At 37.3% G+C, this 15,731-nt stretch overlaps 1 protein-coding gene across 2 annotated transcripts; it reads right to left on the reverse strand.

Annotated features, from left to right (window-relative positions):
- Positions 1-1,439: 1,439 nt before the first annotated feature.
- LOC124280098 (RNA-binding protein lark-like) lies at positions 1,440-15,639 on the reverse strand. 2 transcript variants are annotated; one of them, XR_006899578.1, is made up of 9 exons: positions 15,521-15,639; positions 13,154-13,288; positions 10,561-10,644; positions 9,100-9,179; positions 8,499-8,522; positions 7,407-7,688; positions 6,402-6,437; positions 4,065-4,157; positions 1,440-1,980 (listed from the first exon to the last, which is right to left on the reverse strand). XR_006899578.1 is itself a non-coding variant. In XM_046715992.1 (8 exons), exons 2-8 carry the CDS (start codon positions 13,286-13,288, stop codon positions 5,675-5,677), a joined length of 711 nt encoding a protein of 236 aa, XP_046571948.1. In that variant the 5' UTR covers positions 15,521-15,639; the 3' UTR covers positions 5,373-5,674. The 2 variants fall into 2 exon arrangements, 1 of the variants encoding a protein (XP_046571948.1); XM_046715992.1 differs by lacking the exons at positions 1,440-1,980; positions 4,065-4,157 and adding an exon at positions 5,373-5,744.
- Between the last annotated feature and the right edge of the window lie 92 nt (positions 15,640-15,731).

Here is a 15,731-nt window from a genome sequence, read left to right on the forward strand (position 1 = left end):
CAGGACACGGATGTCTTCTGGACACAGCGAATCAGCGACGATCTTCTTGCCTATGACGGTGTCGTGAGTTTTGATTGGCCAGAACATGGAGAATTTCCGGAAGTGTTTAATCTGGGCGTTCTGATTGGGAAACCGAATGCTTTCTTTTTCAAGGCTTTGCTTAACGAAATGAAAGATTACCGTGATGACAATGTGCATCATTTAGCAATGAGGCTCCCGTACAAAACATTTGAACAGTATCCAGCAAGTCTGAAAACAGAGCGCCATCTTCAGGTGATCTGTTGGCTTGGAAAATGCCATCCAAGCTGGCTTCCTGAATACGTTCAGCCACTGAGTGGCGAGGTGCCCGGTAGAGAGTTCGATTGGCAAACAGAAACATTTTCGGTTCATTGTACGTGGCCAAAACCACCTTTAGAGATGAACGATTTTGAAACTTTGCGTACAGCTGAAGGGCTATTCGCTGACATTGGTCGTAACATTTTACGCAGTGCTGGACAACTATAATGGGTATATATAACGCATATTCAATAGTGTTGTGTTATGGGCACAATCAACAGTATTTCATATTTATACGCTTGATGTGTGAAGAACAGCCAAATGACTACAACATTGGGTAGAACCACATTCGCTGACATGGTGCAGGCAAACCAACAATCAAAACAAGCAAACCTGAGATTCACACCCATGAGTGTTGGATTTCAATACTCCAGGCTGATGCTCTACATGGCGAAACTACAGCACCTAAATTGACCCATTGGAACTTTATAACATTTATCTTGCTTGCTTCAAATAAATACGAAAAATTATTATTTTGGGGCGTAATGGTATTTTTCTATATTACTTGCCTCACATTTTAACAGGAACCGTCATAAACCACGTACACGTTTTCTTAAAGAACGTGTTTTTACACCAAGAATCCGTAGGATTTGTGGGTCAGAACAGTTTTCTTGAAACCTAAAATATATCATCCTCGCACCTGCTGGCGACTTATAGTGAGTGAGCGAGTTTAGTTTTACACCGCACTCAGCAATATTCCAGCTATACTGGCGACTTATAAGACAGGTTTGACAGACTATGACTGGTCATTGCATCCTGATGGTGTCGACTGTTGCTAAGATGTTACTGTCATAATCCATTGTGAAATAGTGTTCAGTTTTACGCAGCACTTGGCAATATTCCAGCTATATGGCGGCGATCTGTAAATAATTGAGTCTCGACCAGACAATCCAGTGTGAAATAGATTAAATATAGCAGAGTGTGGCCTTAACAAGCCATGTCTAATTGACTTGAATTTACAGGTTGTCACTGAATTAGGATTCACACAGCTTCAAAGATTTCTCTACCAATCTGCTACCAAAAACTAATTAGGAATGTGGGACTGTGCTTGGCCTGAAATATACATATTAGAATAGCTGAAAAGTAACAACAGAGTCAGAAGCTTTTTCTTTTGTCATATTTTATTTCATGACTTTTACAAGAAATGACTTTCAGCACAATTTGTAGTCCTCTGTATTCACACTTACAGTCCAGAGATTCAATAACCTTCAAACAATGTTAGTTGGAACTTGTCCTTTCATCATGTTAAGTACCTTCAAAACCTAAATTTTTCAGGGAAGTGGTGCAAGGTGATGATTTCTGTTATCAGGATCTGTAATTTTGCTGGGAAGCAGATAACAGAGTCTTGATAGTGTTGGACGTATGTCATGAAAGTTCACTGATCAGAGTTCATTCTTACACCTTGCTGATCCATAACTGCAATGGGGAGCTGATATTCCCCCAATGAAGACAGTTTACAAGATCAGACTTGAAAACTTGGATGCAGCAACAGGACTTCTTCTGATAGTGTCCTTGGGATACCATGTTATCACTTCATGACTCCTGTGACTCCTTCCTTCTGCTGCTGAGGCTTGGTTGTGTCATGAATGCACTGTACTATAGTCACGCATATCCCTCTTCAGACACCTGTCCTCTTGTGGTAACCTATTCAACATGAAGATAAATATATCACCATTCGTTATGACAACATAACACAATAAAGAAGCTGACATCCAATTTCACTGAACAGTTCTTCACTGACCATGTAGACATAAATCTAGGGTGTTTGTCATTAAAGGCTTCACAATATTACAGCTACGTTATTGAGGCAAGTAAATACTTGAGTCTGGTACAAAGTTTCCTGTCATTGATATTGTGTGCAACATGCTGTGCCTTTGGGTTACAATGACATGCAAACCTGTGAAGATCTGGGTTAGAATTGGTCTTAAGCAACCCATGCTTGTAAGAGGTGACTAACGAGGTCGGGTGGCCAGGCTCGCTGACTTGGTTGACACATGTCATCGGTTCCCAGTTGCATATATTGATGCTTACATTGTTGATCACTGGATTGTCTTGTCCAGACTCGGTTATTTACAGACCACTGCCATAGCTGGAATACTGTTCAGTGTGGTGTTGGCATCAAACCAAACCAATTCCAAAACAAGGACATGCAACAAATAAGTCTGAGCATCTATTTGCTTGTTTCTTGCAACCAGCACAGGGTTGGTCCATGGGACCAATTCTAACCAAAATGCTCAAGATGTACTTAACTATTCACCAAAGATTGGGGCATTTTGATACTGTTAACCTGATTGCATCCTGAAGACAACTATCAACATAAATGGATACAAATTCTTAGATAGATGATCAAGGGCATAAATGTGAACTGTAACATGTCATTTTCTGTTTGCAATCTGAACTACCATTCCAAACTCCTAAGTAGACCACTTTTCTGTGACAATGTAAGAACCAGTCTTGATTTTTGTCCTCAGTAAACCTAAAGGCAGGAGGAAAAAAAAAAATCACCAGTGAAAGCAAAAACCCACACGAGTTTCCATGTTAACTATTTTGGTTTGTTATATCAACTAAAAATAAGTTGAGTGAGTCTAAGTTTCACACTGATTTCAAGAGTATTTCACTTATATCACAATAACATTAGGATTTCATTAGGATTTTGGAGTGGGGAAAATTTATACCACTCTTCTTATTCCTGAAAAAGTATGACCTGCAGATCCGTAAAACAAGAAATAAAATTGGTCTGGCCTAAAGATGTTTCAGATATGTCCTTTAGATTTTAAATGTGTCAATGAGAGTAATACATTAGACCTATCTTCAGAATTGATGCACACTATTTAACCTTAATCTGGATACAAGGCACATGAAATTTAGAAACTTTCTTTTTCTTTGTGAATGCAATATCCTTTTGAAATGGCTGGTTTAATGTATTTAACAGTTCTTATGTTTAAATTTCCAGCCAGATAAACAAGCTAACTTGTGCTGAAGTTGATTTTACATTGTCTTCACAAAGTGTCCCTTAGGCCAGACAAATTTTATTTCTTGTTTTACAGATTTTTGTCCTCAGAAAACCTAAAAGTATAGGGAATTATTATTTTTTTTAAATCACCAGTCAAAGTAATGTTCCTTCTAAATACTAAAAGTATTCTACTTTTGGCAATTTATTAAGTGTAGAGTAAAAACAAAAAAAACATTTTCTAAAAGATTACATTTTCATTGTTTATTTTTGATTACATTTTTTTTTTATTCTTGACATCTGTAAAACAAGACATTAAATTTCTATTTTTTTGTAAAAAACAAGATGACTGCCTGACTGACTGAGTATGGTTTTACGCAGCTTTTTTCTTATTCTTGAAAAAATGGGCTTCACTGACTGGTGGATCCCCGGTCTTCGTGACGAGTAAACCACAAGAACCCATAAAATTGGATCTGTAGGTGAGTACCCTTCAAACCATGCAACTGTTAATATGACACTATTAATACATATTTAGTCTATATCATTCATAGGTCTGAAGTAGGGTAAAATAATTGGTCATCGTGTATAATTTACATATTTGATTAGTAGACCAACTGGTACTTCAATTGAACACCAAAACACTGAATAAATGAGCACAAATTGTAATACACAACATACATGGCAGAATTCTTTGGCTGAAAACAACTGTACATTTTTCCACACCCATACCAAAAAAAGACAGAATGAATGAATAATTCATCACTGTTACATCACTTACACAGCAAGAATCGGTTCCATCATGTAAGGAGACAGTCAACTCTGCATGAAAAGGCATGGGAGTTTGCCACACATGCTATTTCAGTCCCCAGAACTGAGGAAAAAGAAAACAAATATCTATAACTGCATGATGAAGAACATGATACAGCAGATAGCATCCTTCACATCGGATATCAACTAGGTATGCCTAACCAACAAAAACATAAATCATAAAAATGGCATCTTAGTGTGATGCCTCTCAATGCACTTGTATGAGAAGCTTATTTACAAGTGTAATTATTAAAACAATGTTCATGTGCAAAATAAAGACAAAAAAGACTCATTATCTGTTATACCAACCTTCAATACATCTTCTTATGCATTTTATTAACCTTTCATCCTTGCATTTTTTCAAAAGGACTTTTTGTTATCTCAGTCAGTTCTTAATGAACTAAATATGACCTAGTTGCAAATGAGCTAAGACACTGCTGATGCAAAATAAAAAATATTATTTTCTGTGTATCATATGTTTGTAGCCCAAAAATGTCATTCTTTAACATGTTCAAGTAACTGTATGGATTGAGATTCGGGTCAAGAACGATTGTTTCAATCAGGTTTGGTTGAGTGCCAGTTCAAACTCCTGTACTGACAGATATGTGCAAGTTACAAATAACAAATTCCAATAAAAAAGGCAACCTTGTTCTGGTGCATGACAAAACACAAGATAAATAAAGAACTTCATTCTCTCTTTCCCGCCTCCCGCCACAGTTCTGAGAACAGATTCAGAACACTGCCTGTTGTTGCAATGTTTAACCGTGAAATAAATAAGGAGCAAAAGAAGCAACACCAGGGTGCAATGATGATACGCAACACGACGCATCGCGTTTCCGTTCCCCAAATAGGAAACATATTGCTACGACAGAGATCGAGACTGTGAAAATTTTTGAAATTTATTGGTCCAAATGTAGAAAAAAAGTTCAAGGGTTTCTTTCAGTTTGAATAAATGTAGCAATATATCTGTTATCATGGAAAATGACCATTGCAATCCCCATTGGATTATCAGCGAAAACTGCGGTAGTTACTCAAAGAAGCTCAAGCGGAGGAAAGTCATGAAGATGCCGTCGCGATTCTTTACACAGATGTGTGTCAAATCTACACGGCAATAACATCAAGAAGGAAACAGAATGTTAAACAAATACCAGTTATAAATATCATTATTGTATTTAGAAGAAAATATTTAAAACCAAATTTTCTTACAATCGCCATCCTGTTTCCTTCAAAATGTACACTGTCTGCTGACGTCATTGAAAGTATTCTACAAAGATGCAACTGTTGTGACGCAACCGATTTATTTATAACAATAATATACGGAGACAATAAAATATGAGAATACAAAGTACATGAATGTAACTTAAAATACAATGAAGACTGAAGGAACACTAAAAATCTCTTGACACACGAGAATGCTGCAACGCTTCAGGAGTCAGCAACGTCAGCGAATTATTTCATGATTCGTGGGATCATGATGAAACAAAGTCTTTAAACTCTTGTTTGACAACAAAAAATTCTGTGTTAAGCTCGATTCCATGACGAAACCATTCCCGTCGCACGTCATTTATCCTCGCACTCGATTCAGTAGGGCGCAGGCACGCGGGCAATCGCTGGCGAAGCACGATTTGCCTTTGGTGGCGGCGGCGGGTAGCTGTATATGCAAATAAAAACAGGATTTATACTTCCATTGTATGTTACAGAGGTCCAGTGAAGCGTTAAAAGCGATATGGATTTTGGACATTCAGATTTTTCAACAGCGAAAAATTTTGTATCCGATCAGAAAGTCAAGTGGCTGAACGAGTTGTCTCTTCAACAACTTTGATACTAGCTGAAGTGGTGGATTTGATTAGCACGACGCCCCACGTTTCTCTTGCTGTCATTGTCACAGTTACCGAAAAATGTATCATGACGTCATGTAAAAATTGTTTTCAAAATGTCATATTTCTTTGTATTTTGTATCATTCACATTACATTGAGGAACATCCAAAATGTAATCTACACAGTTTACAAAAATATTTGTTCTATCTTTCTAAAAAATAAACAGATGGGAAACAAGTAAAGACTTGTCACATTAGTTGCAATAACAAGTAAAACAATTTCATACCTAAATTACTTGTCAGGATCATTTCAAAACATATTTCAACATTGTTACTTAAGATCTGCCTGTACACAGATATTGAATTTATCCTGTTATTACAAATACAACACTGTCATTTACTCAAACAGGTTTAGTTGTTTAAGGTAATATTCTATTAAAAGTTACTTTAGAAATTCCTTAACAAACATGAAAGACTAAAAATCTTCTCACGGTCTCTCTCTTGCATAGTAGTCGTAGTAGGGGTCTCTGAAAAAGGAAATATACATTCATAGTCTTAACACACCACGAACAAAGACTGACCTCATTTGGCAAAGGAAAATGTGCGATTTGGTACTTGACATGTTACATGATAAATATGAGTCTTTTGTACTGGAGGATTATCACTAGACCGTAACTGAATGACACTTCTGTTTAAATACTTTGTTGTTTAACACTGCACTCAGCATATTCCTGCTATGTGGCGGTGGTCTGTAAATATCAAGTCTGGACCAGACAATCCAGCGGTTGACATCATGAATATTGATCTACACTTTTCGATACAAAGATGTGTCATCAAAGTCAGCCAGTCTGACCACCTGATCCTGTTAGCAGAGATGCCAACCCTGAATCAAATGAAAGTGGAGTCATGCCTTGCTAAAAGCAATTCCCCCAGCCCTGAAGGTGTGAGTTGGGGGTGGCGTGAGAGAGCGTTTGACGGTAGGGGTCTGGGGGACCTCCGCTATGGAAATCTTTAGATATAGCCTGGAAATATGCAATCTCTGGGCATACTTAACCACATAATTCTTAACTCAAATGAACAAATTACAAAAACTCTTTCAAACATTCTAAATTTATAAACATATTTGTATTTTCTAAAAAATCAGAGTTTTTATAGACAATTCGGAGTGTGGATTTTGTATTTGAAAATCGGAGTAACTCCTCCAAAATCGGAGTGGTTGGCATCTCTGTGTTAGTCAAGTGTCCTTGCCTCTTACAAAAAGAAAGGGATGTTGAAGAACAATTTTCACTCATATCTTCACAGGTTCTTCTATTAAAATATACATGACAATTAATACGGTCCTGGCAATAAAGTCAAAATTGGTACAGACAATAAAAACTACCTTAAAATATGTGACCTTCCCCAAAAGTCTCCATCCAAATGTTATCCAACTAAGTCTCAATCCATACAAAACAGTGTCTAGAACTTTTTATTTAGGAACATGTAGCGCTACGTACCTTGGGGGTGGTGACCTCCTGCCATAGTATTCTGGTGGGGGTCTGGCATAGGGGTCCCTCTCTCTGTAGTATGGATCTCTTGGGGGTGGGGGAAGGGGGCGTCGATCATAGGGGTCAGCATACGGCCTGTATCTGTCGAATCGGGGAGGAGGAGGCAGATAACGGTCTCTGTAGTAGGGATCATCATATGGATCTCTGTAGTAAGGATCTCTTAGATCTCTGGGATCTCTGTAGGGAGACTTGTATGGATCATCACGACCAGGTTTGCGAGGAGGCCGGGACCTGAAACAGAATCCAGAAAATTATGCTAACACTATTATCATTTGAAACATGACAGTAAACAAACATTATCTGGGTATTATACACAATGTTTATTGAGGAGAGTGATAGTAATCAGGGAGGAAAGCCTGCCTTGATTTACGTCCCACCACTTTGGTTGAACTTACGATGACAAGGCTGGTCGAGACAAACCACAAATCATAATCATGATAAATGTGGGATTCAAACCTACTATTATAAGACTGGGAGTGAGTGGGTGAGTGAGTTTAGTTTTACGCCACACTTAGCAATATTCCAGCTATAGGGCGGCGGTCTGAAAATAATCAAATCCGGACCAGACAATCCAGTGAACAACAGCATGAGCAACGATCTGTGCAATTGGGAACGGATGACATGTGTCAACCAAGCCAGCGAGCCTGACCACCCGATCCCGTTAGTCGCCTCTTATGACAAGCATGGGTTACTGAAGGTTCAGTCTAACCCGGACTTTCACAGGTTATAAGACTGGGACACATTCAAGCAACTGCACATTTTCTTGTGGTGTTATCGTGAACAAAGTTCAGGTGAGTCACAGGTCAGTAGTTTGCAAGCCAATATAGTTTTTCATAATGATCTAAGTCAGCTGAATGACAGCGACATCTGTATATCACAGTATATTACAGAACTTGTTTTATTACACCTGTGTCTGTAGTCATAATATATCACAGAATTTTTTTTGTAACAAAATGCAAATAACAGTATAATATAAGATACATATTTCATTTGATGACAAATTTACATTGACAATAAACTGTTATAAAATATTCTACTTACGGTCCTTTAGGGCAATCTTTTGACCTGAAACAGATTATGAACATTATTAGTATTATTAACACATATCAATATAAATGAGTGAGTGAGAATGGTTTTACACCGCTTTTAGCAATATTCCAGAGATATTGCGGCGGGGAGACACCAGAAATGAGCTTCGCACATTGTACTCATGTGCGGAATCGAACCCGGGTCTTTGGCGTGACGAGTGAACGCTTTAAGCACTAGGCTACCACACCGCCCCTTCTCAATATAAAAATATGTGAATATAAGAATGTGTATTTGACAGACAAGAGGCTGAGAATTTCATAGAATGACAGTGGGAACATTCTGAAACATTGCTCCACCATACTGAATGATTAGTGAAACACAGTAAGTGAGTGAGTGAGTGAGTGAGTATGGTTTTACGCCACTTTTAGCAATATTCCAGCAATATCACGGCGTGGGACACCAGAAATGGGCTTTACACATTGTATCCATGTGGGAAACCGAACCCGGGTCTTCAGCGTAACGAGTGGACGCTTTAACCATTAGGCTACCCCATAGCCCCGACGCAGTGTTACTGCTACAACCCATGGAAATCATGAATACTGAGATACATTACCAGTGTCCTTCCTTCCCACATCTGTAGCAGTCTCCTTTCCTGCCCATGCCTGGCTTCTGTCGAACCTTGCTATGTGACAGCTGAAACATATTCAAACAGTGATGGTCTGTCAAGACAATGTTCGACATTAACGTCGGTCCTTAGGACCAAAGCCTACTGAAAACCACTTGGACCCACAGCTTTTTTTCTGCAGCTCCTTATGGCTGACAGCTTTTTCATCCCCAATAACTGAGAGTATTATACTTCAGAAAATATCATTCACTAATTTCTAGTTTAAATTTCTAAATTAAACTTTTGAAATCAGTTTGTTAGTTGTCACAATTTTGCTGAGAAATACTTATATTGTAGCTAACATACACTGAACATCATTGAAAACGCACCAGTCTAAAATTGTCCATATTTCCATCAAGATGGATTTCAGCATGACAATGATCAATGAATATAACTAACATGAAGTCGAAGGGCATGTCTAGTTGAAAAAATGCTTTAGAAACAAATTTCTGTCCACAGTATGACTCTTAATTCCAAAATGCATCAACATGTAGCCACGCCATGAAAAAAGCGTGAATTTAATTCTGAAAACATACTGACTGTGACATTAAAAGCAGGTGTGCGCGAGACCTTGCACCCTAACAATTAATCAGAAATGTAAAAGGGTATGGTATTGCTATGTGTCAATGCCGCTGTTTATTTTTGACAACACCTCAATATCATTGTGAAAATGTAATCTATTTCAAGGAGAAATAAAATTGACAGAGGTAATTAGAAAATTGATTTTAAAATTTGCCGGACACAATGACCGACAGCCTTTCAAATTGACTGACATTCTAACTTTATATCGCAGGGATTTACCTTGAGTCCTGTATTTGAGGGTCCCTGGGACTCATACTCTTAATTTTCAGGGGTCCTGGACAACAAAATGTGGGTCCCAGACACTTAAATATTATCATTAATACTGTTGTTTTATTGTGTATCATGATCATCACATTGTTACAGTAATTAAATTGCAAAAAAAAATACCATAACCCAGCTAGTAGCAAATTCAGTGGTAACTTATTGTCACTTGATTGGAATTTGTACAAAAAGTATTTGGACTTTTTCTGAGTCCCTGTGGATGCGCTAATAAATTTTGTTGCGTCCATTGTCAATTTTTATACGTATAGGATGCAGGAATTCATATCCTGTAAATCCCTGATACCGGTCAAAGTCTGGTATATACCAGACAGATAACGGAAACACTGCTTATGTCACAATTACATCTGAATGACAGCCATAATGCTGTCCAGACGATTGAAGTTGTTGGGTAACGATGACAGTCATGCTTCAGCTAGACACACAAAGCCATCTGATCTCCTCAGACTCTTGCAACAAGCATAGAATCATAGAAATCTTTTCTGTCTCAGATATTACAGCAGGGTGGAAGAACACGGCAGTCAAATCATAAAATAATAGTCAACTTACTTCAACCTTAATGTTTGATCCTTCAAAGTTTGATCCATCTAGGTTTTCAACAGCAGTTTTGGCTTCATCTGCATCAGCAAAGTGCTACAACAAACACACAAGTGCTTTATTCAAGCAACACTTACAAAAACCATAAACTAAGCTGAATGAGTTAAAAATCTGAATTACATAACCGATAAGGCAACCAAACAGCGAAAATATATTCCTATTTTTTGGTGGTCTTTTAATATATGTGTGTATGGGAATAGACACAGCATGTATAATCAAATGTACATTCTAGCACGAAATTGTGTGCTACTCGATTCTGATTGGCTGAGAGCTCATCAAAACTGTACTTAAATGGCAGTTTAAGGACTGCTAATCAAAGTGACTGATTACAATGTACTCACTGGCCCTTTTGTTTGCTAACGCATTCGTTTTTTAATTTTTACATTTAACGGTCTGATAAAGGACCACAAAATTGAAAACAGAGTTTTATCTTCTAATTATCCAGTAAAAAAGACACAGAAAGGTAAATCACATGGTGTAAGTGTGTAGTGCATTGATGAGTCATGACACCACATGTGGACATCATTTTTACTGAAGACCAAATAAAAGAAGTTGTGGTTCCAATTACACCTCTTTAAAATTAAGGGTGGCTCGGTTTTTCACATTAATTTTAGAGTGAGTGAGTGAGTTAAGATTTATCGTCCCATCAGCAATATTTCAGCCATATCGTGACGAGACATTTTATTAGAAGTAAAGTACAAACTAATAAAACATTTATCAATATGTAATTGTTTAATCAATCAAGCTTGCAGCCATCATGTCGACTTTCTCTCTCAGAATGGGGGCTGTGGGGTAGCCTAGTGGTTAAAGCGTTGGCACGTCACGCCGAAGACCCGGGTTCGATTCCCCACATGGGCACAATGTGTTAAGCCCATTTCTGGTGTCCCCCGCCGTGATATTGCTGGAATATTGCTAAAAGCGGCGTAAAACTAAACTCAGTCAGTCTCTCATAATGATGGATGTCTGTCGGTGCCGCAAAAAACAATGGTACCTGAAAGCTTATTTTATCGATACTGCTTTAAAAAAAGAAAGGATCAGCACCAGAATTCAAATGTCGGTCGGGTAATCGGAACCACAACATTTTATTTTGTTTAAGGCCGAGTAATCAATTCTAATTCTAGGGACACATTTTGTTTTGTTTACTGTTTAATGGTGAATTGCCGGATTTCAGTCATATAACAGCATTTTGTAAATAATTGAGTCTGCACCAAACAATCCAGTGATTGAAATCATGAGCATTAACATATGCAATTGGGGTATGAGCATGTGTCAACCAGGTTAGCAAGCCTGACCACCCAAACCAGTTAACTGCCTGTTATGACAAGCAATGAAGCATGGGATACTGAAGACCAATTTTAACCTGTATCATCACGGGTAATGAACTAGTGTTGGGAATTGGTTAATAATTGATGATTGGTCCATAATTATCAATCATCAAAAATAACTGCTTAGCACCATTTATCAAATGCTCCTGTTATCTTGTTTTACACACACAAAAAATAAAGAAAAAACATATGATATAGTTCTTTGGGTTTTTTTGCAAATTGCACAAAATGCATTTGCAAATTTTGATATTTAAAGGATGATTAGTACGTAAGGAACATAGATTTCCTGGAGTCTTTAAGATAAATTAAGTCATGACTTAGAAAGAGCTTGTAGTGCTTATGAAATGTAAATTTAACGACACAGACAAAACCAACCTTGTGAAAAGTATCGTTGATGCAAATAAGTGTTTTAAGATTGTTTGCATTCGATTATGAGAAAACATGTTTGATTGCTTGGTCGCTTAGTCACTGCGACCATTCTTCGATTATTTCAATTAATCAGACCACCATTATAATGAACACATAGAAAAATGGGAAGGGACTATGACACTAGTGCTAGTTTCAAATTTAGTTGTTTCAGAAAAGACGTCAAATATTTCTTGGGTATAAACATAGAAACTGGTGTGTACAGTATGTAGGTCCATGGATTTACACCATGTATGCACATCAATATTGAAGTCCATTCTTATACATAAGTCAAGAGTAATAACTTAAAGAGCAGTTACCTTCATTTTAATATGCAACTTGTTCAATACAAAAAACTGTTGACACCGTAGACACTATCAGTGATTCAGGTGATTAAGTGAGGTGAGGTGAAATTGGGTTTAAGTAACTTTAACGTCGTGCTTGAGAATATTTCGCTCATATGACGACGTGCATGTGTGTGTATGTGTATATATGCGGCTGCTTGTACTAGCCCAGACTTAAGCCGGTTTTACAGTGCTAGCCTACCGAGATACCATGCCGCAGTGAAGCATGAATACCCCACTCAGACACATTATACTGACTCCGAGCCGACCGGTCCTTGTTGTACCCATTAATGCCGAAGCGCCAGGCAGGGACCAACAAGTACCATATTTTAATGTCTTTTGGTATGACGCGGTCGGGGATCGAACCCGCGACCTTCCGCTCTCCGGGCAGGGACGCTCTAACCACTACACCACGGAGACATTCTCAGGTGATTAAGTGAATAGTGTTATTACAGTCACTAACTTACTTACAATAAATGCATAATTTCTGATGATGTCGCACTCCACAATACTTCCATATGCTTCAAAGATTCTCTGTAAATGGATTTTGGAGCATGATTCTGTGAGGTTACCAACAAACACCTTTGTTGGTACTTTGCTTGACATCTGAAAATAAGCAAAAGTAAAAAGTAAAGTAGTTTCTAAACCCAAAACCTTGTAAATAACATATCAACTTAAACACATCAGCCTTGAGTTTTATTTCCATAGTTAGTAAGTTTGATCAAGGGTTTTTCAATGTTTCATTCACATTAAGCGCAGGTTTAAGGCACAATGTCACATCACATTTCTCTAAAAATCATGCATAATGCATTTCTCTCAATAATAACTCTCAGCCCTCAGGGAAGTTACCACATAATTTATTCCAAAAAGAATTACATATTTAGATTACAATATTAAATAAAAAAGTTCGAATGAATTAATGCAAATTTACCTCACGCAATCTACCTGCCGAATATTAATACAAGTGAACCCCATAGAGTTATGTCTCTAGGAGAGCTCTTTACGAATATCCTATGCACAACTTGTGAATGAAAACCAGTTCCTCAAATATCGACAACACCGTGTGTGACAGCTTTCGATGTCTGGAGCAATCGTTTACATTCCATATGTGACAAGTGTTTCTGTTTGAAAGCTGTTCAGCCTTTCAAGTTTCAATTGTCAATTTCAGGCAAGTTGTAATAAGTCTTTTATTGCATAAATAGGCAGCTAAAGTGAGGGCTTATGCCCCCAATATATAAAATATAGGCCAAACTATTGTCGAAAAAGCGTGACATTGTGCCTTTACAGACACTTTGACTACCATCATTATGGATAATGAGCATTAGGAATGCACATTATTGCCAGTTTACCCCATGCTCTTATCAAACAATATGTATTGCAATATTTTCTTCTGATAACTATTACATTGGGTACAAAAGTTTTGTGATTATCTCTATAGTTTAAGTCACAATACACACACACTTTATTCCCTACTGTTTCATTTGCCATTCATTGACAAAATGGCCTACTTTAATACTATTTATTGTATAAGAAAAAGGAAATAAGATAGAATTCCTAAATATCAAACATTATTTTCAGACTGCTGTTATTAGCTGCCTCAACGTTTATTTTAGGTCCACAGTATTATATGAATTAACGATGGGCACATTCTTCAACGTATTGATTCTTTGGATGCAGTTACAAGTCTGCCTGATCAAATGACCGGAAAGAAAGTCACAATTTTGGCTAGGAAAAAAGTCACAATAACCAAATTTATGCTTACTGTAAATGTGTCTATCAATAACTTGTTTCAAACCACTTTTGTTGCTCTTAAAAAAATCCATGATGGAAATGTGAAAGGAAAGTTCTATACAATAGATTTGAAAGACCACTTTAGTAACAAAACACGATGTACTCTCTCTAACACTCAGTCAGAACCAGAAGCTGAGCCTCATGTGTTCTTATTATGCAAATAAACGATAAACAGACAATCATCACTAGTGGTGGTCCGATTAATTGAAATAATCAAAGATTGGTTGCAGTGACTATATGACCAAGCAATTGACCTGGTTTTCTCACAATTTTGGAACACTTGTTTGCATCAACAATATTTTTCACAAGGTTGGTGTTGTCTGTGTCATTAAATTTACATTTCATAAGTACCACAAGCTTGTTCCAAGTCATGATTAAATTTATCTTAAAGACTCCAGGAAATTTATGTTCCTAACATACTAGTCATCCTGCATTTTGTGCAATTTGCAAAAAGCCCTTAAAGACTACATGTTTTTTTCTTTATTTTTTGGGTACATAAACCAAATACATAAATGACGCTAACTAATCATTTTCAATGATTGATTGGTTGTAATGTACCAATCATCCATTCTGAGATTTTAACCAATTCCCAACACTAATCATCACACAAAAGAGACTGTAGCTAATAATTAACAAAGCATAATCAAAGTAATACACTAAGTAATTGATTGTATTGTGACTTCTTTCTGTGACTTTTTTCCTGTTACTTTCTTTTCGTGATTCCCTGAGAGTGCTCTTCGTTTTTGCAAGCAACCTTAACATGGGATTTCCACAATTCGAAGTTTTGAGCTTTCATCGACAAGAGCTACAAGTCACGCGGCATTCTTTATTGATAATATTTCGCTTCGCCAACTCTTGCTTGCCTGCACACTGCACACCAATCCTCCATTTTGAAATCGGCATGTGACTAGTTTCTTTAAATTTTCAAAATTCGTGATCACCGAGCAGTTACAATTCCGCATGCATTATCAAATTATTCAAATATACCCTATGGCTTTTACAATAACAGAAATGCGAATGGAAAGAGTTGAAAAACATAATATTTACAATTCTGTCTTGGCTTCTCGATCGATACAGACGCTTTGTTTGATCGCGCCCCCTGCTGGAAGTTAACTCAAGGGAGCTAACACTATTTCAATGAACCAAACCACATCAACTTCTAATATGTTTTAAATGTGTTTTTTTTTCGGGTTTTATTTTCCAAAAAGTCGCAGGATTACATTCATTATTCGCATGGATAAATGCTGCTGCTGGTCTA

Source organism: Haliotis rubra, unplaced genomic scaffold (genome assembly GCF_003918875.1).
Source record: "Haliotis rubra isolate DU_JTF1 unplaced genomic scaffold, ASM391887v1 Scf26, whole genome shotgun sequence".
NCBI classification, from domain to species: domain Eukaryota; kingdom Metazoa; phylum Mollusca; class Gastropoda; order Lepetellida; family Haliotidae; genus Haliotis; species Haliotis rubra.